The sequence below is a fragment of the Phoca vitulina genome, unplaced genomic scaffold, assembly GCF_004348235.1.
Source record: "Phoca vitulina isolate PV1807 unplaced genomic scaffold, GSC_HSeal_1.0 scaffold6, whole genome shotgun sequence".
Classification (NCBI taxonomy): domain Eukaryota; kingdom Metazoa; phylum Chordata; class Mammalia; order Carnivora; family Phocidae; genus Phoca; species Phoca vitulina.
This window is the reverse complement of record NW_022589709.1, coordinates 67,325,284-67,348,974: the sequence shown is the minus strand read 5'-3', so window position 1 is coordinate 67,348,974 and position 23,691 is coordinate 67,325,284. Positions and strand designations below refer to the sequence as shown.

Genomic DNA, 23,691 nt, shown 5'->3' with positions numbered 1-23,691 from the left:
TTAAAATTCCAGACCAAAGGGAAAAAAAGTCAAGTGAAGGTCTTGGAATTAGTGTTCTAAGGTCCTTGTATTGTCCAGATCAACATTATACTTTGAAGCAATGCATGTTGTAATTTTAAAGGTAACTATTAACATAATAGAAAACAGCATGTAACTTAAAATCTAGTACAGTAGGAAAAGAGAATGATAAAAAAAATTGCAGACCTAAACAAAAGTAAGAAAGGAGAAAAATAAAAAAGGTTGGAGAAACAGAAAGCATAAGATAAGATCCTCCCATTCTTTCTTGACACCATGCTAATCAGGCTTTCTTCCCCATCACTATACAGAAAGTGCTCTTGTTAGATTACCAATGACCGACAGCCAATGGTTACTTTTCAGTATTTAACTTACTTGCCCCATCAGAAATAAGTGCAATAAGGGACACTTTCCTTCTTAATAAATTAGATTTACTAGGGCTCCAGGTTTTCTCTATACCTCACTGGTCTCTCCTCTTTGTCTCATTTACTGTTTACTTCTTGTGTCCCAGAATTCTTAAAATTGCAGTCTCAAGTTTCAGCCGTGGTTCTCTTCTCTATCTACCCTCAATTTGTGGGTAATGTTATCCAATCTCATGGTTTAGTAACACCACCTTCATTATATAATACAGCAGCCACTAGTCACATGTAGCTATATATATTAATTAAAATTAAATTAAAAAAATTCAATTCCTGAGTCATACTAACCACATTTGAAGTGCTTGATAGGCACATGTGTCCAGTGGTTACCATATGGCACAGTGTAGATATAAAACATTTCCATCATTATAGAAAGTTCTATTGATCTAGACAATGACAACTTCCATAGTAACATTTCTAGCCAAAATTTCTCTCCTGCATTTCACACTTGCATAACCAACTGCCTACTTAACATCTTTTTTTTTTTAAGATTTTATTTATTTATTTAAAGAGAGAGAGCGTGCAAGCAGGGGGACGGGGGGAGGGAGGGAGAGAATTCCAAGCAAACTCCCTGCTGAGCCCAGAGCCCAATGCGGGGCTCAATATCATGGCCCTGATATCATGACCTGAGCCGAAATCAAGAGTCAGACGCTCAACCAACTAAGCTACCCAGGTGCCTCCATCTTTTTTTTTTATTAATACAATTGACATATAACATTGTATTACTTTTAGATGAACAATATAATGATTTGACATATGTATATATTCTTCTTAACATCTTTATTTGGATATAACAGACAACTAACGTCCAAAACTGAACTTTTAATTTTTTCCCAAAAAAATACCCTACCCATTGTTTTCCTGATTTCAATTGCTAGCATCTCCTTCCTTCTAGTTATTCAGGCCCAAATCCTTAGAAGTATTCATGACTTCTTTTTCTCAGTGTACATTCAATCCATTAGGAAAATCGTGTTGGTTTTCTCTTCAAGTATATTCAGGGTCTGGCCACCATAATTTGTTACCAAGATTTCTACAACAGTTTTCTGATGGAGCTCCCTGCTTCTACCCTTATGCCCTTACTGTCTACTCTGTACATAGCAGGTAGAGCTGTAGAGAGATAAAGACAGGCATTTGATCTCACCCAATTGGTTTTTATCACTGGGGGAGGTGCTATTAGACCCAATGGGTAGAAACCAGGGATGCTGCTAAATATCCTACAATGAACAAGATAGCCTCCTACAACAAAGAATTATTCAGTCCAAAATGTCAATAGTTCTGAGGTTGAAAAACCCTGCTCTAGGCAGGTAAAATAAGAGGTTGATAGGAAGGGACAGGAGAAGACCTTAAATGGTGATGGCAATATTGTATTTTTCAACTTGATTCTGGTTATATGGCCATTTGCTTTAATAATTATATATATGTTTTATGCACTTTTCTGAATGGATGTTGTATTTCACACATAAGCACGCATGCACACACGTGCACACACACACTAAACGCCATAAAGTGAAATAAATAGGTTTTAACATTTAAAGGCAAGTGCTTTACCTTTATTCTTCAACTCTAAGTTACTATGACTATCCTCATTTTATAAACAAGGATACAAGGTACAGAGAAGTTAACCGATTATAAAGTTAATAAGTGGGAGAGTTAGAAGTCAAACCCAGGCAGTCTAAGTTCAGAGCCTATATTCTTTGCCATTATGCTGTGCTTCTTTCCTGTTCTTTGCCCTTTGTCTCTCTTTTATCTTTCACCTTCTTCTGTTTCTTTTTACCAGACTACTTAAAAGTATAGTTTTATTGGTGCTGTATTTGTTTAACGTAGTCTTATATCTGCTGTTGCTATTTTTCTAAATATAGCACTTACGACAGAGTAGAAAGAAAACACTTGAGTCAGCAATCCTTACCTGCCACTCACAACCTACGTAATTGAAGATTAACCTTCATGAATCTATTTTCCCATCTGTGAAACTGAAACAATAGCATCCACCTCCCTGGTGTGGTTGAAAATTAAGTGAAATGATGCATGTTATACTTAGCACTTTGTAATAGGAAAATAAATGTTCAAATGCATTATTATTCCTCTCAGATAACAAATGAAAAAACTTGTTGTTTTGTTGTTTGTTTGTTTTTTTTACACGTGCAGCCTCTTGAGGTTTTCCTCTTTTCTCTAAGTGAAAAATTCTGTAATAATGAGGAGGTGAGAGATAGGCAAAAGTTGTCAAAATGCCACTATTAAGTAACATAGATGTTGGTAACATATTCTATCCCCAGAATATGTGCATTTTCTTTCCTGTCATTCCCTTCCATTTCCATCTTCTGTTTTCCTGCCCAGCATTTAAGCCAAAGCTCTCATTAACTTATTAGTCTCACTAGAGACAATGTTGAAGTAGCTTATGTAATAGTGACTTTTCAAAAAAAGTGAAATCAAAATACTACCATCTCCAGTCATGAAGGGCTTTATTTCTATGTCTTTCTATAAAGAGTATACAAATAATAAAGAGTATACATGCAAAAATGATTATTTTAAGATGAGACAACCAAAATACTGAGTTAGGGGCTCCTGGGTGGCTCAGTTGGTTAAGCGACTGCCTTCGGCTCAGGTCATGATCCTGGAGTCCCAGGATCGAGTCCCACGTTGGGCTCCCTGCTAGGCAGGGAGTCTGCTTCTCCCTCTGACCCTCCTCCCTCTCGTGCTCTCTGTCTCTCATTCTCTCTCTCTCAAATAAATAAATAAAATCTTTAAAAAAAAAAAAAAAAAAAAAACCCAAAATACTGAGTTAACGGCAAACCCTGAACAATATATTCATTCAACAATTTCTCACCAAGCCTCTACAATGTACTGAAGTACTGAGAAAAAAAATATTTTTTTAACTCATGGTCCCCATCCTCAATAAACTTAAGAAATATTATTATTGAGGAAGCCTACAAATTAGGTAACTTGTTCTAAATCACTTAAATAATAAAACCTAGTAGGATGTTAATTACCAATTCCGATTTTCAGTTCATCATTTTACTTTTAATTAAAATCTACAACAATTGCTGGTCCTAGCTCCTAAATTAACTTTCTAATAGATCAGTGCAAAATTTATTTTTTTATGGTAAGAAGTTTACTTGACTGTTTAAAACACAGATTCACAAAATGCATTGTACATATTTAAAGGTGAAGCATCAGAAATGATCCTGAATATAAAGTATACATTATTCAAAGTAATCGTTATTAATCTTCCATTAATATGGAAGTAACTGAGGCAAGGTTAAGTAATTTCACAAAAACAGAGTTAGCCGAGAAGCAAAAACACAAACTTGATCTTTCAGTTCCTTCCTCTACATAATAAAACCAGTAATTCGGTTGACTTGTTTGGTCTTAAATTTTAAAACTAAAAAGCAGTATTTTTCAAGATTACTTTGAGCCACTAACTATAAAACTAGGATTGATAGTCCTATTAAACTTCCTTAATTTAAAACTGTCACTAGTGGAGCGCCTGGGTGGCTCAGTTGTTAAGTGTGTGCCCTGGGATCGGCCCCCCATCTCATTGTCTATCAAAAATCTTAAAAATCTTTAAAAAATATATATTTTATTTATTTATTTGAAAGAGACACAGTGAGAGGGAACACAAGCAGGGGGAGTGGGAGAGGGAGAAGCAGGCTTCCCACTGAGCAGGGAGCCCGATGCGGGGCGATCCCAGGGCCCCGGGATCATGACCTGAGCTGAAGGCAGACGCTTAACAACTGAGCCACCCAGGTGCCCCTAAATAAATAAAATCTTTAGAAAAAAAAAACTGTCAATGACTACTTAACGTGAAAAAATTGCTCCCTGGATATAGAGTGAAAATACTCTATATAAAATACCAACAAAAATACATTTTAAATTAAGGTGGACATAGCACAGGAATTAAAAACTTGGGAAATAAAGATATTGTAGAGAAGTTATGCTGTGTATTGGTTTGATATGATTTCAAATCTACTTGTTTACAACCTAAGTGAATTGTTTTAATCCATCTGTTTATGACAAAGACAAAAAAAATTGTTTTAGAAGTTGTTTAAAAAAAAAAGTTGTTTTGACATAAGAACGAAGTAAGCTGTGCTAGGATGTTATCTCAACTGTTTTCACTGATAAGAACTCAGGAGCTCAGTTGCTTATCAATAAAAACATTCGAAGAAGCAACTACGAAGAAGCAACTATGGCAAGGGGATTATCTGTACTATAAATAGTGAGTTTGGAAGGACTATCAGAGCTCTCCGAAGACCTGGGGGCAATTAGATGCTGCTGAGGCAAAGGCTATTTTTACCTGCAGTGGCAAAAGCCATGCAGCAGCCCAGAAGATCATCTTGCCCATCAACAGGGACAATGACCTTCCCTAGCAACATGCTCCAACAACAGGAGACTTTTACTTTTGTGCAGGCAGCTGGACATTAGCTCTGGTTGGCTAAGCTGTCCTTCCCAAGTATCAATTACAAAAAGGTACATCTTAACTAAATTTGGACTTTATTCCTTTCATCTCCCCTTGTCTTGAACAAGAGTGTGATTAATTTGTCACTGAGTTGGAGTATTTCTTTATTGGCTTATCAAGAGTCATTATCCTGTATACTACTGGCTTGTGAAATTCCCACAGTGGACCTATGTTAAATAAACCATTGGCAAATACAATCTCAGTCTCAGCATTAACTTGCCTCCTGAAAAAATCCAAGTTACTAGCTTTACAGAATTTTTAAAACATTCTCTCAGTTTCAAAAATTAAGTATTTTAGGAATTGAAAAGATGATTGTCAGCCAGTATCCTTTCAACAAAAAGAATAACATAAGAACTGGGGGAATATTCATTCAAGAAAATCCAAAGCACATAAAAATTTTTCTAACAACCTATAAATTCATTTGTGTAAACATTTAGAAGCATGCCAGGGACTGTTAAATTCTGTATAGAAGTTTGCTATTATTGAGGAAGCAAAATCCGCTGGCATTCCCATGCCTGCCACAGTTCCTTAGTACGGCCTTTGGTTTTTGGGGAAGACCTTCAATTGCTCTTTCACTTCCCAATTCCGCAAGAGCTCTGGGCGGCAGAGTTATGGAGAAGCGCCTGCAGGAGGCTCAGCTGTACAAGGAGAAAGGGAACCAGCGTTACCGAGAAGGGAAGTACCGAGATGCTGTAAGTAGGTACCATCGAGCTCTGCTTCAGCTGCGGGGTCTGGATCCAAGTCTGCCTTCCCCGATACCTAATCTAGGACCTCAGGGCCCGGCCCTTACACCTGAACAGGAGAACATACTGCACACCACCCAGACAGACTGCTACAACAATCTAGCTGCCTGTCTCCTTCAGATGGAGCCAGTGAACTACGAACGAGTGAAAGAATACAGTCAGAAAGTCCTGGAACGACCACCTGATAATGCCAAGGCCTTGTACCGGGCTGGAGTGGCCTTTTTCCATCTGCAGGACTACGACCAGGCTCAGCACCGTCTCCTGGCTGCTGTCAGTAGGCAGCCAAAAGACGCCAGTGTCCGGCGGTATCTCCAGCTAACACAGTCAGAACTCAGTAGCTACCATCAGAAAGAGAGACAGCTGTACCTGGGCATGTTTGGTTAACAAAGAAGAAAGATGCTCCTCCACTTGAACTTGAAAGTTAAAGACCAGAGGGGAAACCTGAGCCTCAGCAAGAGAAATTAACCCCATACCTCTGACCCAGGTGGATTTCGGTTTTGTTTCTATCCCTGCACAAACTCTTGGGCACTTATGCAGTCTCTGTCTTTTGGTGGTTCTGTTTTTTTTTTTGTTTTTTTTTTTTTGGTCTATCCATCTATGTATTTGTATAGCTTTCCATACATGATATTCTTGGGGATATTTGCCTTGAGAAATACAATCAGCTATAGGTGCAATTAATCCTCTCTATGGGATAGATTTTAATGATAGATGTTATATGTATCCATATACAGAGGAGAAGGCTAGTAAAGGATGAAAGAATGACAAAAGAGTTTTTTCTGTTTCCTCAGATGCCCAAAGCCAAAGTCACACAGGCCACAAACTGGGAGATATATTATTGTGTGAAAACAGACAATTATAAATTGGACCCACATGACTTAAAAAGGAAAGATTTGAAATTAACCATTTTGGGGGTGCCTGGGTGGCTCAGTCATTAGGTGTCTGCCTTCGGCTCAAGTCATGATCCCAGGGTCCTGAGATCGAGCCCCGCATCGGGCTCCCTGCTCTGTGGGAAGCCTGTGTCTCCCTCTCCCGCTCCCCTTGCTTGCGTTCCTGCTCTCGTTATCTGTCCCTCTGTCAAATAAATGGATAAAATCTTTAAAAAAAAAAATGAAATTAACCATTCTGATTAAATCAATTCCTTATTCTTAATATTCCATGTACATTCAGATTCTTTGTCCCCCCCACAAAAGTATCTGGTTTCTATTTTTTCTGGTGATAATTTCTAGTCCCTGCTATTGTTCATACTCAAAGCATTCATATAATATACTTATTTTTTCATTAAACTCTTCTTTCTTAAAAAAAAAAAAAAAAGAAGTTTGCTATTATTTCTGAACTTAATAAAACTAAGCTTAATGAAATTTGTATACTGTGGGAGAAAAGTCATCAATAGAATTGCTAAGAAATACTAGAGAAAATTTATTTATTTATTAAATTAACATATAATGTAGTATTTGTTTCAGGGGTACAGCTCTGTGATTCATCAGTCTTACACAATTTATAGCACTCACCATAGCACATACCCTCCCCAATGTCCATCACCCAGCCACCTCATCCCTCCCAGACCCCTCCACTCCAGCAACCCTCAATTTGTTTCCTGAGATTAAGAGTCTCTCATGGTTTGTCTCCCTCTCTGGTTTCGTTTTGTTTCATTTTTCCCTCTCTTCCCCTATGATCCTCTGTCTTGTTTCTCAAATTCCTCATATCAGTGAGATCATATGATAATTGTCTTTCTCTGATTAACTTATTTCGCTTAGCATAATACCCTCTAGTTCCATCCACTTGTTGCAAATGGGCTGGAGAAAAATTTAAATATTGATGAGAAGACACAACCTTATTGCTCCTCAATCTCTAAAAACTGATAAAATCATCTTCAGAAAGTATTGCCAGGATATTCCTTCATTTGAATTATACACAATGGTTAATTTGGGGCATGGCCTACACTGGTTCATTGAGCAGAGTGTGGTAGCTGAAAGCTCATGTGTCACACTGGATTTGAATCCTGGCTCTGCTATTTCCTATGTGACTTTGGGCAACTGATTTAAATTCCCTAAGACTCACTGGTTTAGGGAATAATAAAAGTACTAGTCTTACAGGGTTTGAGATTTAATGAGATAATATACATAGTGCCTCACTCACAGTGAGTGTTCAACAAACACAGCTATCATTTTATTATGAGTTTGGCTCTTTAAAAGTAATTAGCAAAATTATGTCTTGGCTTAACTTAGTGGTGTGGATAAAATCAGCTGATGATCTATATGCCTTTAGTATAAAGAGAGTAAACTCGGTGAGGTAAGAAAGATAAAGAAGTTGAGCTTCATAGTATTACTGAACTGTCACAAAGAGAAAAGACCTAAAGGACAGAACTCATTTCTGAAGAAGAAAACTGGGTGTCACTTTGGAGAAAAACTCAGGGAAAAAGATAAATCAATAAATAAGTAGTGGGAGTTGGGACTAACATTTATTTACTGAACACCTACTACTGGACTAAGTTTTTACATGTTATTTAACTGTAACTAATCCTTAGAATTTGAGAAAGAGGTACTACCTTCAAATTATAAAAAAAGAAACTGAAACTCAGAAGTAACTTGTCCTATATCACTTGGCTAATAAAGCCACAGCTGGGATGGAAACCAGGTTACTTAGGTCCCAAATGTTACTTCCAGTATACTGTGATGTCGGCCCAGACTTCTGTTTTTAACCAATACTCTCTGCAATATTGGTTCCTATACTAAACTGACAATGCAGTTGAGTTTAGGAAGAGAGGATTCTTTTAACTTCTGGAGATTAATACTTTTGCTAAGATTAAATGTTAGGAAACCCAGAACAAGAAAAATCTAGAAAGGTCCTTGGATTTCAGTCAGCCTTACCAAAAAATGATCATCAAAGTTAGGGAAAACGTGAGGGGTGTTCAGGATTTGACATAAAATTTCCAGTTTAATCACATATGTGTATTTGTTCTGAGCAAATCTGAAATGTAGCATTGTCAAATTAGCTCTTTATTGGGACGCTGGGGTGGCTCAGTCAGTTGAGTGTCTGCCTTTGGCTCAGGTCATGATCCCAGGGTCCTGGGATCGAGTCCCACATCTGGCTCCTTGCTCGGCGGGGAGTCTGCTTCTCCCTCTGCCCCTCCCCCTATGCTCGCTCACTCTCTCTTTCTCCCTCTCTCTCTCCCGAAAAAATAAATAAATAAAATATTTAAAAAAAAATTAGCTCTTTATTCCAAACGAGCAAGAACACTGTTTCTTCTCAGTGATCTAAATAAGCTGTAAATGAGTCCAAAGTCCATAGTGCCTTTCAAAGATTTAATAATATTCAAGTAAATACAAAGAATTGTAAGAAAACTGGTAATTTTCATTTGCCTCAATTAGACAATTAGCCTGAACTTCAAATACCCCAAAAATGCTATTTTGAAGGAAATGTAATGCCTTTTGGAAGTCTTGATGAGTACAACTACAAGATATTCTCAAGTTTGATGAATTAGATTAAAAGGCAAATTAGAGTTCCATGCTAATATTACATAGATAATAACACAAAATAGTGCCATCAATGATTAACTAAAATGTTAAATACTCCTATACCATTAATTTGCCATAGACAACACTGATACAGGGAGCTAAACATGCAAGATGACATAAACAGATACATTCACTACTAATGGCTCACTCAATCCTCTCAGTTTTATTTTATTTTATTTTTTTTAAAGATTTTATTTATTTACCTGACAGAGAGAGAGACAGCGAGACAGGGAACACAAGTAGGGGGAGCGGGAGATGGAGAAGCAGGCCTCCCGCGGAGAAGGGAGCCTGATGTGGAGCTCGATCCTAGGACCCTGGGATCACGACCTGAGCCAAAGGCAGATGCCCAACGACTGAGCCACCCAGGCACCCCAATCCTCTGAGTTTTAAAACAAAGTCCCAGAAGCAAGACTATTAATGTCAAAACTAAGTCATTTAATAATAAGTCCCACTTTAAAATTGGTTTCAGTATGGAGTCTCAATAGGAAAATGAGAGTTTACTGACCTGCTTGCTGATACCTGTGCTGAAAAATACTTTTCTCCATAAAAAGGACATAGAAAGCAACCAAATAAAGTTCATTTGACATTATTCTTCAAAGTATTGACTATTAAGTATCAGTATATTTCAAAGAATGTCAGCTCTTTTCCATACTAGGCTCAGAAGTGTCCTTTCACAATTCTTTGCAAAAGCCAATCTATAGTATCTAGCTAAGATGCTAGCATCCATCTACAATAGGACCCATCAGTTTTTGCCCACAGAAATGTAGAGCTGACCCTTGAACAAAGCAGAGGTTAGGGGCGCTGACCCCAACCCCCCCAACCCCACAGTTGAAAATGCACATGTAACTTCTGACTCCCCCAAAACTTTAGTAAAAGCCTACTTTTGACTGGAAGCCTTATTGATAGCATATACAGTTGATTAACACATATTTTGTATATTGTATGCATTATACACTGTATTCTTACACTAAAAGCTAGAGAAAACAAAATGTTATTAAGAAAATCATACGGAAATTACATTTACAGTACTATACTGTAAAAAATTCACAAGTATAAGTGGACCCGTGCAGTTCAAACTTGTGTTAAGGGTCAGTTTTATTATGGACCCAGCATACAAATATTTATATGTTCTTTCTTAGAGACTGAAAATTAGTATTACCTAATACCTCTGCATATGGTAGAGGTTTCAGAGACTGAAAATTAGTATTACCTAATACCTCTACATACAGTAGAGGTTTGAACCTCTGCTTACCAGAGCAGGGGTTGACAAATTTTTTTCTGTAAAGGGCCAAATAATATTTTCGGCTTTGTGAGCTGTATGACCTCTGCAGCTACTCAACTCTGTCCTGTAGCACATAAGACAATATATAAATGAGTGAGCATGGCTGTGTTCCAATAAAACTTTATAAAAAATAAATATATCTGGCAGCAATGGTGTAGCAAATTTGGTCATAGTTTACCCACCTCCGTCCTATGCCAATATGAAAGCCAATGGAACCATATCATAAAAAAGGCAGCTTGGTGAAAGAAGTTATGCTATGTATATGTGTTTTCTTCTGTATAAGTCTGTAACTGCTAAAAGTCTAGTAACAAACTTATCTCAACCTCTTCCTTATGAATCATTTAATGGTCAGCCAATAGGAGCTATAATGCTCCAATTCTGAGGAGACTAGTGGAACATGCTTCCAAATTGATCAATAAATGCTTCAAAAGGTGTTAAATTTGACAGTGCTGGAGGGCAAGGTAGTCTAATAAAGAAATTACCAGCCAAAATAATGCAAAGGGAACACTAAATGCTCTCAAGTTATGTTTAGGCAGTAAGAAAGAAAGAATGCTGATGAAGGACTGAAATTTAAGTGTATTATAAAATGCAGGCCCAGTAGAAGTTTTTAACCTCTTAATGATTTTTTTAATTTTTATGGTCATTATCTCCTTCTTAAAAAAATACTATAAATTATTTTATTTTTTAATTCAGGTGGGTATTCCCATCCTCCTATGCTGTTTACCCTTTACTGTAAATATTTAGGGTATTGTAAAATCACAATCAGCATGCTATTTTTATATGACTGAGATATACAGCATTTAGGATTGAGAGAAGCAATCTAAGGCTAAGTGTTATCAGAGCTCAAATGGGCATAGGTTGGGAAAGGAAAGGTCACATCTTAATTTATTACCAACCTTTTATATTACTATGAAGTTTGTAGCGATTTTTCAAGTTAAGACAAGGGTTTCTTTGACCTATTGAGAAGTTTAAAAACTTTCCCTTCAGCGGCTGCCTATTATTTTGTATACCTACGCATTAAAAAAAAAAAAAAAGAGTAACAGGTTAGAGTTTGCTGATCTACTGATCTCAGCAATAGATTAAGGCACTGCTTCAGAGTCATGAAAATTAGGTTTTAGTCAAGTTGGCCATTAACTGGCTGTCTGGTCATGAGCGAGGCAGTTTCTCCAACTTGGTGGACCTTAGTTTTCTCATCAGTAAAGTGAGGAGAATGTGCTTGACTAGCTATTCTCGAAGGCCTCTTCCAGCTCTAGCATTCTAAGACAGCTAAGATGTAAAGTCACCTACTATCAAGACACCCGCTCTCACATTTGAGCCGGGGAAAAGTGTGGCGAGGACTTCAGTGTTTTGGCCCTCCATCCATCTCAAGGCATCCTAGCTCAAGGCACAAAGGTGTTGTCAGCTGCCTTCCAGCTCGTCCCTACTTGGGACAGAGAAGGTTCTCCCATTCTCGCAATAATTCCAATTCTCCTCCTTCTCACCCGGTTGTTTACTTATCATCACCCTCAGGCTCAAACACGCACCGACTCCCCACCGCCCCTCGAAGTCTCAGCTCCCGCGGGAGTCACCAGACCCAGAGAGGAGCGCACGCCGCTCCTCCGGAGTGGTCGCCTCAGTCCCCGACTTTGGCCTCATGGATCCCCCAAGAAGCAACCGTTTGGACGCGTTTCACTAAAGAACTTCCCCGGTGACAGCCGGCTCCATAGCAAGCTCAGCGGTTCCCGTCGCTTCCCGCCGCCTCCCCTCTGTCCCCTCCGCTCAGTCCCGAGGGATGATTTTATAAGACCAGGGAACTGCCCTACCTACTTCCGCAAAGCCCTCAGTCTCCGAGAAGTCAGCGAGAAAGCGGAGACCCTTTCCGAAATCCTCTCAACTTGCTGCGGCAGGGCTTCTCCCCCCTGAACAGGAAGAGGCAATAGCCTAGGCCGCGGGGGCCGGCGGGGGATGGAGTTCTGAGCGCGTTAAGCCGGCCGCCGCCGTCAGACCTCACGCCCCTGGGGACTACAACTCCCAAAGACCTCTGCGAGAGCCTACACGCCTCTCGCCGCAGAGCCCAGACCTCCAGCTTTGGAAGGAGGGGCGGTCCAGTTTTGCAAATTTCATCTCTGCTTCCTGATGTTTGGCGTTGTGTGCGATGCTTGCCTGAGGTCCAAAGGCATCTAGGAGAAGAAATGCCATCTCCTGCAGTCCTTACACCTCCAAAGGTTACTTAGGAAAGGGTTGACGTGACATCTCCATCTAGGGCTGACTTCCCACTATCTGTCTCTTCTCAGGCTCTTCTGGCTAGTGTTCTGTACTGTCGTCACGTGCTTGAATCCCACGGACAGCGAGGGAAACTGGTTTGAAAAATGTTGGGTTGGGACTCTCACTCTTTTGGCTGGACACTTAATTTTTGTTGTTGTTTTGTTCTGGTTTGTTTTCTTCTATTCTTTTAATGCGTTGACAAATTCGTCCCTAGGCTAAAGGGGACTTTGGGAGTATTTTAGTCCATTCTCCACATCCCTAGTAATTTCTCCCAAAGCCACCCAAATTAACCTGTAATCTAAGTAAAATTAGTGTGCTTGTTGTAAAAAGTCAGCTCAGTCAAAGTCCCTTGGAAAGCATATAGCAACACCTAAGCCCTTCTTACATAGGAAGCCAGTTGCTTTTTTTTTCTTTTAAGAAAACAACACATGTAATGGGATAAAGAACCCAAATTAACGAATCCAAATTTAATAGCTACTATTGAGTGCCAAGCATTTTACATATAATACCTTTTTAAGTCTCTACCATGATTCTAGAAATGTGTATTATCCCCATTTTACAAATAAGGAAGTAATCCTATAGAATTTAAGTAACTTACCCAAGGCCAAACAACTAGTAAGTGAAAGAAGAGTCAGACTTCCAACTGAGGTCTTATTTCAAAGCCTGAGTTCTCAACCACCACCAAACACTACCTCTATTATTGAGGGCTTGGCAACAGGCAGATGATATAATGGCAGGTAAAAGTTATTTTGCTAATGGTGTCCTTATTCAAAACTTTTTGCAATTACTCTTTGGCCTACCTTCAAATAAGCGGAACATTCTTTTGATAACTTCAGTGATAGCAAAATTTTCTTCTTTCTTTGCATTCCAGGTTGAGAAAATAATTTTAGGCAAGACTGAAAAGCACAAAAGTGAATGGTATGGAATGACATCAGTGAAAATGGCAAAGTAGGGAACTTCAAAACATTGCCTCCATAAAAGCAATGAATAAACTGGCAAAACTGCTAGAATCAACTTTTTTTTTTTTTTTAACTGTGGCGCTTAAGAAAAGAATGCTGAATTTTGGCAAGAGAGCACTGTGATCATCTCCTACTCTCCAGGTTGGTAGCGGCCTTGAAGACAGTAGCTTATGTTCCTGGTGTAGGTTGCTGGTACCTGAGGGAGCAATATGGACCTTATTCTCAAGGAATTGTAATTATGCGTTTTCCCCTTTCTGATGGTTCCCTGAAGGTTTGTCTCAACGGCTTGCCTTTATTTTGCCTGCCTTAGAATGTCCCCAGGGCTGAGGCAGCTTCCCAGGCCATGTGTGTTTGTAGAAAGCATTTAAAGTGAACGTATTAGTCACTAAGTTTACTAAGTAGTTAGGTCCAAACAAATTAATATGCATTTATGTCCTAACAACTTAGTAGCCATTTAAAAATATATTGAATTGAAATTGAAAGAAAAATATTTTATTTCATTCTTAAATAGCCACAGTTGTTTACTAATGGGATGTGTACATCTATTGGGTACTGCCTAACTTCTCAAACCTTGAAATCAGGTGGGATACCACTATCCTTGTTTTGTGCTTCACACTGGATTTTGCACACTTGCTTGAGACCATAGCAACCACTGAAAACTCAACTTGGTGGATATGATGTTATCCAAAAAAATTAACTTGATCTAATGTTGAAATTGTGAATCATCTCAATGTGGTAGTTCACATGGTATCTGACAGATGTTGCTGTGTTTTCCTCAAAAATTTAAAATACCCTGGGGCACCTGGGTGGCTCAGTCTCTTAAGGATCCAACTCTTGGTTTCTGCTCAGGTCCTGATCTCATGGCTCATGAGATCAAGCCCCGCACCAGGGCTCCATGCTTAGCAGGAGTCAGCTTGGATATTCTCTCTCTCTGCCCCTTCCCCCACTTGTGTGCACTCTTTCTCTCTCTCTGTCTAAAATAAAGAAATAAATCTTAAAAAAAAGATATTGTACTCTGGGGGTCCCTGTGAGTTCCCTGTGGTACTCTCACAGTTTGGGAACTGCAGGTCACTAGCCATTATTTCTACAACAAGGATTGTCAAACTTTCTCTATAAAGGGCCCAATAGTAAGTATTGTGGGCTTGTGGCCATATGGTCTCGGTCATCAACTACTCAATTCTGTCTTTATGGCATAAAAGAGCCAACATAGACAATATGTAAACAAGTGGAGTGGCTGTATTCTAATTTATTTATAGAAACAGGTACTGGGCTGGATTTATCCCCAGGACTATAGTTTTCTGACCCTCAGCATAGAGGATCCAGAGTGGAGATTTTTGTGTATTAGTTGGAATTCTTCTAAGGAGAAGAATTTTTTCTCAATGATTTGGTTACCCCAAGGTGAAATGTGTTTGAGAAATGTAGTAAAAACACTTGCATCTGGGCGCCGGGGTGGCTCAGTGGGTCAAGTGTCTGCCTTTGGGTCAGGTCCTGATCTCGAGGTCCTGGGATCAAGCCCTGAGTTGGGCTCCCTGCTCAGCGGGAAGCCTGCTTCTCCCTCTCCCCACCCCCTCGTGTTCTTTCTCAGGATCTCCCTCTCTCTCTCAAATAAATAATTTCTCTAAAAAAATAAGTAAAATAATTTCAAGTTTACAAAAAAGTTGCAAAGGCCAATATATCCTTTACTCAGAGTTATCAGTTGTTAACATTTTGTCATATTTATTTTATTCTCTCCCTTCCTTCCTCCTTCTGTCCCCTCACTTTCTCTCTCTCTCTCTGCATACACATTTTTCCCTAAACCATTTGAGATTAAATTGCACACCCTATGCCTCTGCTTCTAAATTCTTTAGTGTATATTTCCCAAGAAAAGGATTTTCACAGTGTAATGGTCAAAACTAGACCTTTTAAAAATTGATACAATGCTCTTACTTAATCTATAAGCCTATGGCAAATTTCAACAATTGTTTCAATAATGTTCTTTATAAGAGGTTTTGTTTTGGGTCTTTTTTCCTCATTCAGAACCCAACACAGGATTGGTCATGCATTGCATTTAGTCTTCATGTCTCCCTAGGCTCCTTTATTCTGGAATGGCTCCTGAAGACTTTCTTTCTCTTTCATGACATTGACGTCTTTTTGTTTGTTTGTTTTTTAAAGATTTTATTTATCTGAGAGAGAGAGAATGAGAGAGAGAGAAGGGAAGGGGGGTGGGGAGGGTCAGAGGGAGAAGCAGACTCCCCGCTGAGCGGGAGCCCGGCGTGGAACTCTATCCTGGGACTTGGGGATCACGACCTGACCGAAGGTAGACACTTAACCGACTGAGCCACCCAGGCACCCATGACATTGATGTTATTGAAGAGTATAGGCCATTTAGTAGAATGTCCCACAATTCGAATTAACCTAATGTTACCTTGTGATTAGATTCATTATGCATTTTTGGTAGGATTAATACATGAGTATTGTAGAGTCTTTCTCATTGCATCATATCATGAGGCACATGATATTAACTGATGCTAAAGATTCTAATATTAATTGCAACATGGGAGAAGGGTTTCCTATACTATCAAATAATTCTTGGATACCAACTGGGTGTTCTACAATTTAACTCAATTCTAATACTACCTACCTGGAGATAGTTCCAGATCCACAGGTTAAAGGCTCAGTCCTACATGAATTCCACCCCCCTCCCCGACTCAGACACCCCTTGAAAGTCCAGATTGTCCTTTGTGCTTCTGACCAACTGGCTGTATAGATCAGAGGTTTCCATGACCCTCTCCTTGGGTTTGACTACTTTGCTGGAGTGGTTCCTAGAATTCAGAGAAACATTTTACTTAGTAGATTACTAGTTTATTATGAAAGGCTATAACTAAAGAACAGATAGATGGAAAAACCACAGATGGCAAGTTATGGGGAAAAGGTATGGAGTTTCCATGCCCTCTCCAAGTGCAGTGTTCTCCTCAAATTCCCATGTGCTCACCAACCCGGATGCTCTCTGAACTCCATCCTTTTGGATTTTTAAGGAGGTTTCTTATTACATAGATACTATTTATTAAATCATTGGCCCCTGGTGGTTGAACTCAACCTCTAGCCCTTCTCCTCTTGCCAGAGATGAGGAGTAGGGGGGACTGAAAGTTCCAACCCTCTGAATACCTAGTTGGCTCCCCTGGCAACCAGCCCCATCCTTAAGTGTGGTACAAAAGTCACTTCATTAACACAGCAAAAGAAAAAAAAAAATCACAGAGCCAGTAGAGATTCAAGGAGAGGGAACTATATGAAGACACGAAAACTGGAGACATAGTTCACTGAAGAACTTGGAGAGTAGCTATCAATGATGACCAATATGCACCTGTGATACTATGATTTATACTGAGAAATAGATATTTGGTCTTTGACCCCTTTCTGGCACAGAGCTAAAACTCTTAGAATCTCCTAAGTGATGAGAGTGATAAAGATATCTTTTGCTGTGTTAATCAAGTGATTTTTAGACCACTGCAGAGTACTCTGAAGGGGAGCAGAATATGCCATGCCAAAATACGCCACTTTGGCATATTAATTATTTTGAATTCAAGGTACTTGAGAAACAGCTGATGCAAGAAGGACTCTCTGAGCCTCCTTTGTGTCCCCAAAATCATGTGACAAGTTACCCCTGCCCTCATACCAGGAGGGTAGAAGGCATCCTTATCACCAGAGAGGGAATTTAGGGTCAAGAAGGCTATGTAAACAGAACTTGTTATTTCTTCATCAGCTTACTACCTTAAGTCCAAATCTTTTTGTCTTGTCAATTCTTTATAGATCTATTGTTTGTCTAAAAGGTATAAAAGCCTCCTGCTTTGGTCATTTCTTTGAGTCTCATATTGTTATGGGGTTCCTATACATATGAAAATAACTTGGTTATTCTCCTGTTTATCAGTCTTATGTCAATTTAATTATTAAGCCAGCCAAAGAGCCTAGAAGGGAAAATTTTTTCACCCTGCCGCTACATGGGTGGATGTTTCACTCTGCTAATGAGGGACTTTTGAGTTTTCAGTCTTTACCTTTTAGCTCTACAATTAATAACTTTGTGTATACCCCCTTTTATATTTTCTGACAGTGTGTATTTGAGATAAATTCCAGAAATAGGATTACTGGATCAAAGGGCAAATGCACATGTAATATTGCTAGATACTGACAAATTCCCTTTGCTCAGGACTAGGCCATGGTACCTCACCAACAGCAATGCATAAGGGTGTCTGTTACCTTGCAGCCTCTCTGATAGAGTACATTATCAAACATTTGCCATTTTAATAGGTGAAAAATTATATTTTAGTTTAGTTTTAATTTTCATTGTTCTTGAAATCAAGCATCTCTCTATTTTTTAAACCATTTTGTTGTTGTTTTTTAAAGATTTTATTTATTTATTTGACAGAGAGAGAGAGCACAAGCAGGGGGAGCAGCAGAGGGAGAGGGAGAAGCAGACTCCCTGCTGAGCAGGGAGCCCTGTATTGGGCAGACTCTTAACTGACTGAGCCACCCAGGCACCCCAGCTTCTCTCTGTATTATAGATATTAATCCTTTTTCTGGATTATGTTGGAAATAATTCTTCCCAGTTTTGCCTTTGCTATTTATTTTTTTGTCATGCAAAGTTTTATTTTTAATATTTATGTAGTCACTGTATAAAATTATTACTTCTGGATTTGAATTGTAGGTAGAATGTTTTTCCAAGTATAGAGCAATTCACTGTTTTCTTCTAGTATTTGCAAGGTTTTATTGCTTTTACATTTGAATTTCTTATCCTGTTATATGGTGTGAAGAGCAGGTCCTCTTTTATCTGTTTCCATATGGTTGTCCAGTTATATAGAGAATATTTTTGTAAAGAAGAAGTAGTCAACGGTGTCAAGGATTGATAAAAAATCTGTTAGTGGGGCGCCTGGGTGGCTCAGTCGTTAAGCGTCTGCGTTCGGCTCAGGTCATGATCCCAGCGTCCTGGGATCGAGCCCCGCATCGGACTCCCTGCTCCGCGGGAAGCCTGCTTGTCCCTCTCCCACTCCCCTGCTTGTGTTCCCTCTCTCGCTGTGTCTGTCTCTGTCAAATAAATAAATAAAATCTTAAAAAAAAAAATCTGTTAGGTTAAGAATTGAAAACTGTCAGTTGGTTTTAGAAACAAGGAGGTCAGTGATGCTATTGACCTTGCCAATATCGATGAAGCAATGGGGCAAAAGCCAGATTGCAATGGGTTCAGGAATGAAAGATGGGGAAGTGGAAAAAGCAAGTATAGGTAACTCCTTGTGAGTTCGTAAATGAATAAAGTCTTTTTATTAAGCACCACATAACAAATTTACAATTCTAGATTTTAAAAATCTAGAATTTTTTTTAATAAGAAATAGTTTTATTTCAAAAAGTATATATTGAAGGCATCCTAAAATCTTAAACAGGATTCTGGACATGTAGGCCTATAGAACAATAAATAGGCAAATCTACCTCCCCCTCTGGGGTTGGAACTAGATGTTGGACACCGAAAACGGTATGTCCTTTAGTACATAAGAGTCTCTGAAATCATATAAATATAGAATACTTTATAGCAAATCAGCATTAAATAAAAGTCACTGAATTTTCATAACTTAATTTGTCTCATAGACTGAAAGTTCTGTACATCCAACACACAGACGCGCCCCCCCCCCCCCAGCGGGCCCATCTCTGACCCATTTCAGAGTATTTTTCAGTAAAATCCCTTTATTAGTCAGGGACCAAGTAGGAAAATAGAAACCATTTTAACTATGTAAAATAGAGGGAATTTGACCTTTGCGAGAATGAGAACATGGCACCTGATGTGGATACATGCTGCCCTGCAGGTACACGGCTTGGTAGGTGGTGTGTAGGCTGAGTTCAGCTCCTTCTTGCCTCTTAGCTTGGTGCCTTTGTTCAGGGCCTAACCTTCATAACTCTATCTGGTGGCCCTGGTTATCCCCATTTTACAGACAGAGTGATTAAATAACTTGCCCAAATTCCTATAGTTAATAAATGGATAACTAGAGATTACCAATACTGACTTCTCAGTAAAATGCTAGTAATTTCTTCCTCCCTGTTTGAAAGCTCCAACTCTTTAGTCTTAGTAAGCATAGGTAGAAAGAGCTTTATCCCTGGCTGAGGTTCATTGACAGGACCTGGTCACTACTTCTCTTGAGGTGAAATACTTCCCTCTTTTATACCCAGGAAGATTGACAGTAATGACTTTCACAAATCACATTGCCTTGCCATTTGGGACACAGAAAAGTCAGCTTTTTTTTTTTTTGTTAGGTATAGCTAACATCTAGTGGGAATGGAAAGGGCTAGACTTTGGTATACTGTGTTTTCCTCGTGACTGTTTACCATACTCCATACGTACTCCATACATACTCCATACATAATTCACTGATGAAACACCGTTTGACAGTGAAGGACCAAGAAGACCCCTTAGTCTTAGGAAGGATTGTTCAATGTACCCTGACACAGTATTTGACTTGTATCCTTCACTTACTTCTAGCTCTCATTTTACACTTGTAAAAGTACTTAGGGACTACTGAATGTATTATGTCCTCTAGAAGGTCTGGTTGATTATAATCAGGATCTTTCAGGAACACTATTTAAATAAGACTGATATCTAAACTAGACTCTCAATGTATTCATTCATAATGGGGAGCAAGTAAGGCTTATATGTCTTATCCACTGCACCTCCTTTCTTAGTATCAAAATATTTCGGGGAAGTTGAATTATTAATTAAGAAGTTGCTAAGTGAGCATAGAATCAGAACATGTGCTGATGAAATATCATTACCTCATAATAGAGAAAACCTGTCTAGTGACCAATCCCCATATCCAAAGTCTTTCCATTTGCACCAGTGTTTTCCAAATGTTAGTCATTTGAATACCACCTTCATGATTTTTGTCATTCCTGCATACCATTAATATATACTTTTTCTTTAATTGAACACACTTTTTAAAAACTTAACTATTTAGCTTCATTCTAAGCAATTATATTTCTGAAATCCCAGGTTTGCTATGATTGTTAGTTTTTTAAAACATTAAAATAAATATTAAGTATAATACTCAAATAACTATTAAAATGAAGATTGTCCATAAATTGCCTAAAATCAGTGGTATGTGTTCCCCACTTTGGTAAATATTGCCTTAATTATTATCGGAAAAATAGAGAGTTTTGTCTCTCTGAATCCTGCTTAGTATGCTGAAAACCCCTCTTTGATGACTTTCTTCTTTAGATGTGTTACTAGTACCATAGTATCTTAGAGGTGCTATAAACCTACCCCCGCCTCCATTTTGTGTTGATTTACAGGGCTCTAACCTGTTTTTTTATTTATTGATTTATTGATTTATTGATTTATTTATAAAAGATTTTATTTATTTGAGAGAGAGAGAGAGAGAGCGCGAGCATAAGCAGGGGGAGCAGCAGAGAGAGAGGGAGAAGCAGGCTCCTTGCTCAGAGGGGAGGCTCAAGGAGCCTGCTACAGGGCTTGATCCCAGGACTCTGGGATCATAACGCCTAACCAACTGAGCCACTCAGGCATCTCTGTAATATTTATTTTAAAAAAATCTTTTGTGTGGTTATGTGCATAGTAAGAGATTCTCAGATATTTTCAGTACCTAGGAGTGAATATCTATTTTCCCCCATTTGAGGTGACCCATTTTTGGCCTACTAGTAGATTAAAAGAAAAATTTAACAGTCTTGATATGATACTAGGCACAGTTTACATCAATTAAAAAATCATTTGAATAATGTGGAAATAATACTGAAAACATAAGTCTAAAATATCAGTTCTCTTTGGAGAATTTAATGCTTCTTTCTAAAGTGTAAAGGATATTAACTGCACACTTTGATTCTAAACGGTAAAAATCTTTGAAAAAACCTTATTACATGGGATGTACAGAATTTGGATAAACTGTATATAAGCTTTCCAGTGAATCTTCTGAGACAGAAATCTTAAAGTTTTATATTCCATTAGCCACTGCCATTCTTTTTCCTAGACTGTTTCTTGAGAAATTGGCTCATTTTACTTGTAGCACTTAGCATAGTACCTGGCACATATTAGGTGTTCATTTAAAGCCTATTCAATAAATAAATGAATAACTAAATGAATTCCTGCATTTTCCCTATGTTGCAATTTAGTACCATCACTAATTTCAGATCTGTCGGAAGGAACACAGAAAATAGAACATACGGGTGTCCCCCACTATCTGAAAGTGGAGTGTCCTTATGAAACCTTTCACAGGTCACAATAGTATAAAGTAAAGAAGCAATTACCATGAATTTCTATGAAAAAATTTTGACACTTCTCAGACCAAAAAATGACCTCTCTTATACTTTTCTGATACCTTAGGACACATCTTGCTAATGGATGCGCAAAATAAATTGAGTTAAATCAAAGATGCTCACAAACACAGTCCAAAGCAACAGTGGTATGATGCTGAGATGCTTAGTTCTTGGGGAGGGAGCTTGGTGCCACTCGCTGCCTCCATAAGGCATCACTGCAGAAAAAACACTGAATGCTATTTTTGCTTTTGCTTTTTCGTAAAAGCAGAAATCCTCTTTGGATTTTTGGTTTGTGAAAACAGGCCCAAATGTAGGTCTTTCACAGAAGCAAAGTGGCAGAATGTGAGCTTTTTAAACACGGGACATACCCGTACTGGCTTTACTTTCTTGGCACACACATCATGGAGCAAGTATTTACTTAACTGTGTTTGTCTTTTTTCACTGTTTATGTTCAATTTTTGAATTGTATTATTTTCATCCATCTCTTATTTATCCTTTCCTTAATATTGAACTTAAGTTCTCATTAGAATTTATATTAACCAGGGATAGCTCCCCAAAATTATATAGAATGTTTCATAAAGAACTGCTTAATTGCAATACCCGAAAGCAATAACAATCTGTTTGTCCTAAGACTGAATAGCAGAAAATATTTGCTAAGTGTTTTCTTTAACCCAAAGAAAATGAAAACACTAATTTATAAAGATATATGCAACTTTCTGTTTATTGCAGCATTATTTACAATAGTCAAGATATGGAAACAACCTAAGTGTCTATTGATAGACAAATGGATAAGGAAGTTATGTATGTATACACAATGGAATATTATGTAGCCACGAAAAAGGATGAGACTGGCATTTGAGACAACATGGATGGGCCTAGAGAGTATAATGATAAGTGAAATAAGTCAGATTGAGAAAGACAAATATCATATGATTTCACTCATATGTAGAGTCTATAAGGGAAAAAAAAGACAACAAAAAGCAGAATCAGACCTATAAGTACAGAGAACAAACTGATGGTTGCCAGAAAGGAAGGAGTTGGGGAGATGAGCAAAATGGGTGAAGGGGAATGGGAGATACAGGTTTCCAGCTATGGAATGAATAGTCACAGGAATAAAAGGCACAGCATAAGGAATATAGTGATGTATGGTGACAGATGCTAGCTACACTTGTGGTGAACATAGCATAATACATAAACGTGTTGAATCACTATGTTGTGTATCTGAAACTGATGTAACAGTGTGTGTCAACTATACTCAAATTAGAGAAAGTTATTATCTTTAGCTCAATTCTGAAAAAAAGTTCATTTTAGAAAATATCTCCCAAGTTTTCTGTACCTAAAAAAGAATCTACTTGGTTATTCTGTCAACGCAATTTCATATCTTACTCCTTTTGCGTAATATTTTCCCATGACATAAAAAATTTTGAAAGAACACATTCAATTCAAAGTGAGTTAAAATACGTTAGAGGGCCCCTTTTTACAAATTCAGAGCAACGGGAGTATTGGTGGCTCTCCCATACACACGTAGTGATTTAAGGTACTAGCCTCCTCAAGGGTAGGATGTGAAAATTTGGTTTAAAAAGAGGAATTATTAAAAATGACAGTTATGTTAAAATATAATCTGGGTTTATCTTTGTTAAATATAATCTTTTAAAAACAATTCACCTTGAAAATAGTGCTAACTAGATAAATATTGACATATTCTTGGTGGAAAAGACAAACAATAATGGTGGTTCTAAAGATGAAAACTGTGAAGCTGAACCCATAAAGTGTATCATCCTCTATGT

The 23,691-nt window shown here is 38.3% G+C and overlaps 3 protein-coding genes across 5 annotated transcripts in view; 2 read left to right on the top strand and 1 right to left on the bottom strand.

Annotated features, from left to right (window-relative positions):
• SLC38A9 (solute carrier family 38 member 9) overlaps positions 1-12,398 on the bottom strand; it is a 95,748-nt gene extending 83,350 nt beyond the window's left edge. For 2 of the 3 annotated variants that reach the window (XR_004299410.1, XM_032404406.1), the window contains exon 1: positions 12,230-12,398. The gene's annotated coding sequence lies outside the window, so the exon portion shown is untranslated. The remainder of the gene's footprint in view (positions 1-12,229) is intronic. The other variant, XM_032404407.1, reaches the window with a different exon arrangement.
• LOC116632424 (tetratricopeptide repeat protein 9C-like) lies at positions 5,409-6,516 on the top strand. The gene has a single exon (XM_032404410.1). The coding sequence runs from the start codon at positions 5,499-5,501 to the stop codon at positions 6,012-6,014; it is 516 nt and encodes a 171-aa protein (XP_032260301.1). The 5' UTR covers positions 5,409-5,498; the 3' UTR covers positions 6,015-6,516.
• Positions 12,399-13,715: 1,317 nt separating the features above from the next.
• The window catches only part of DDX4 (DEAD-box helicase 4), an 81,775-nt gene continuing 71,799 nt past the window's right edge, over positions 13,716-23,691 (top strand). Inside the window, exon 1 of the mRNA XM_032403510.1 lies at positions 13,716-13,771. The gene's annotated coding sequence lies outside the window, so the exon portion shown is untranslated. The remainder of the gene's footprint in view (positions 13,772-23,691) is intronic.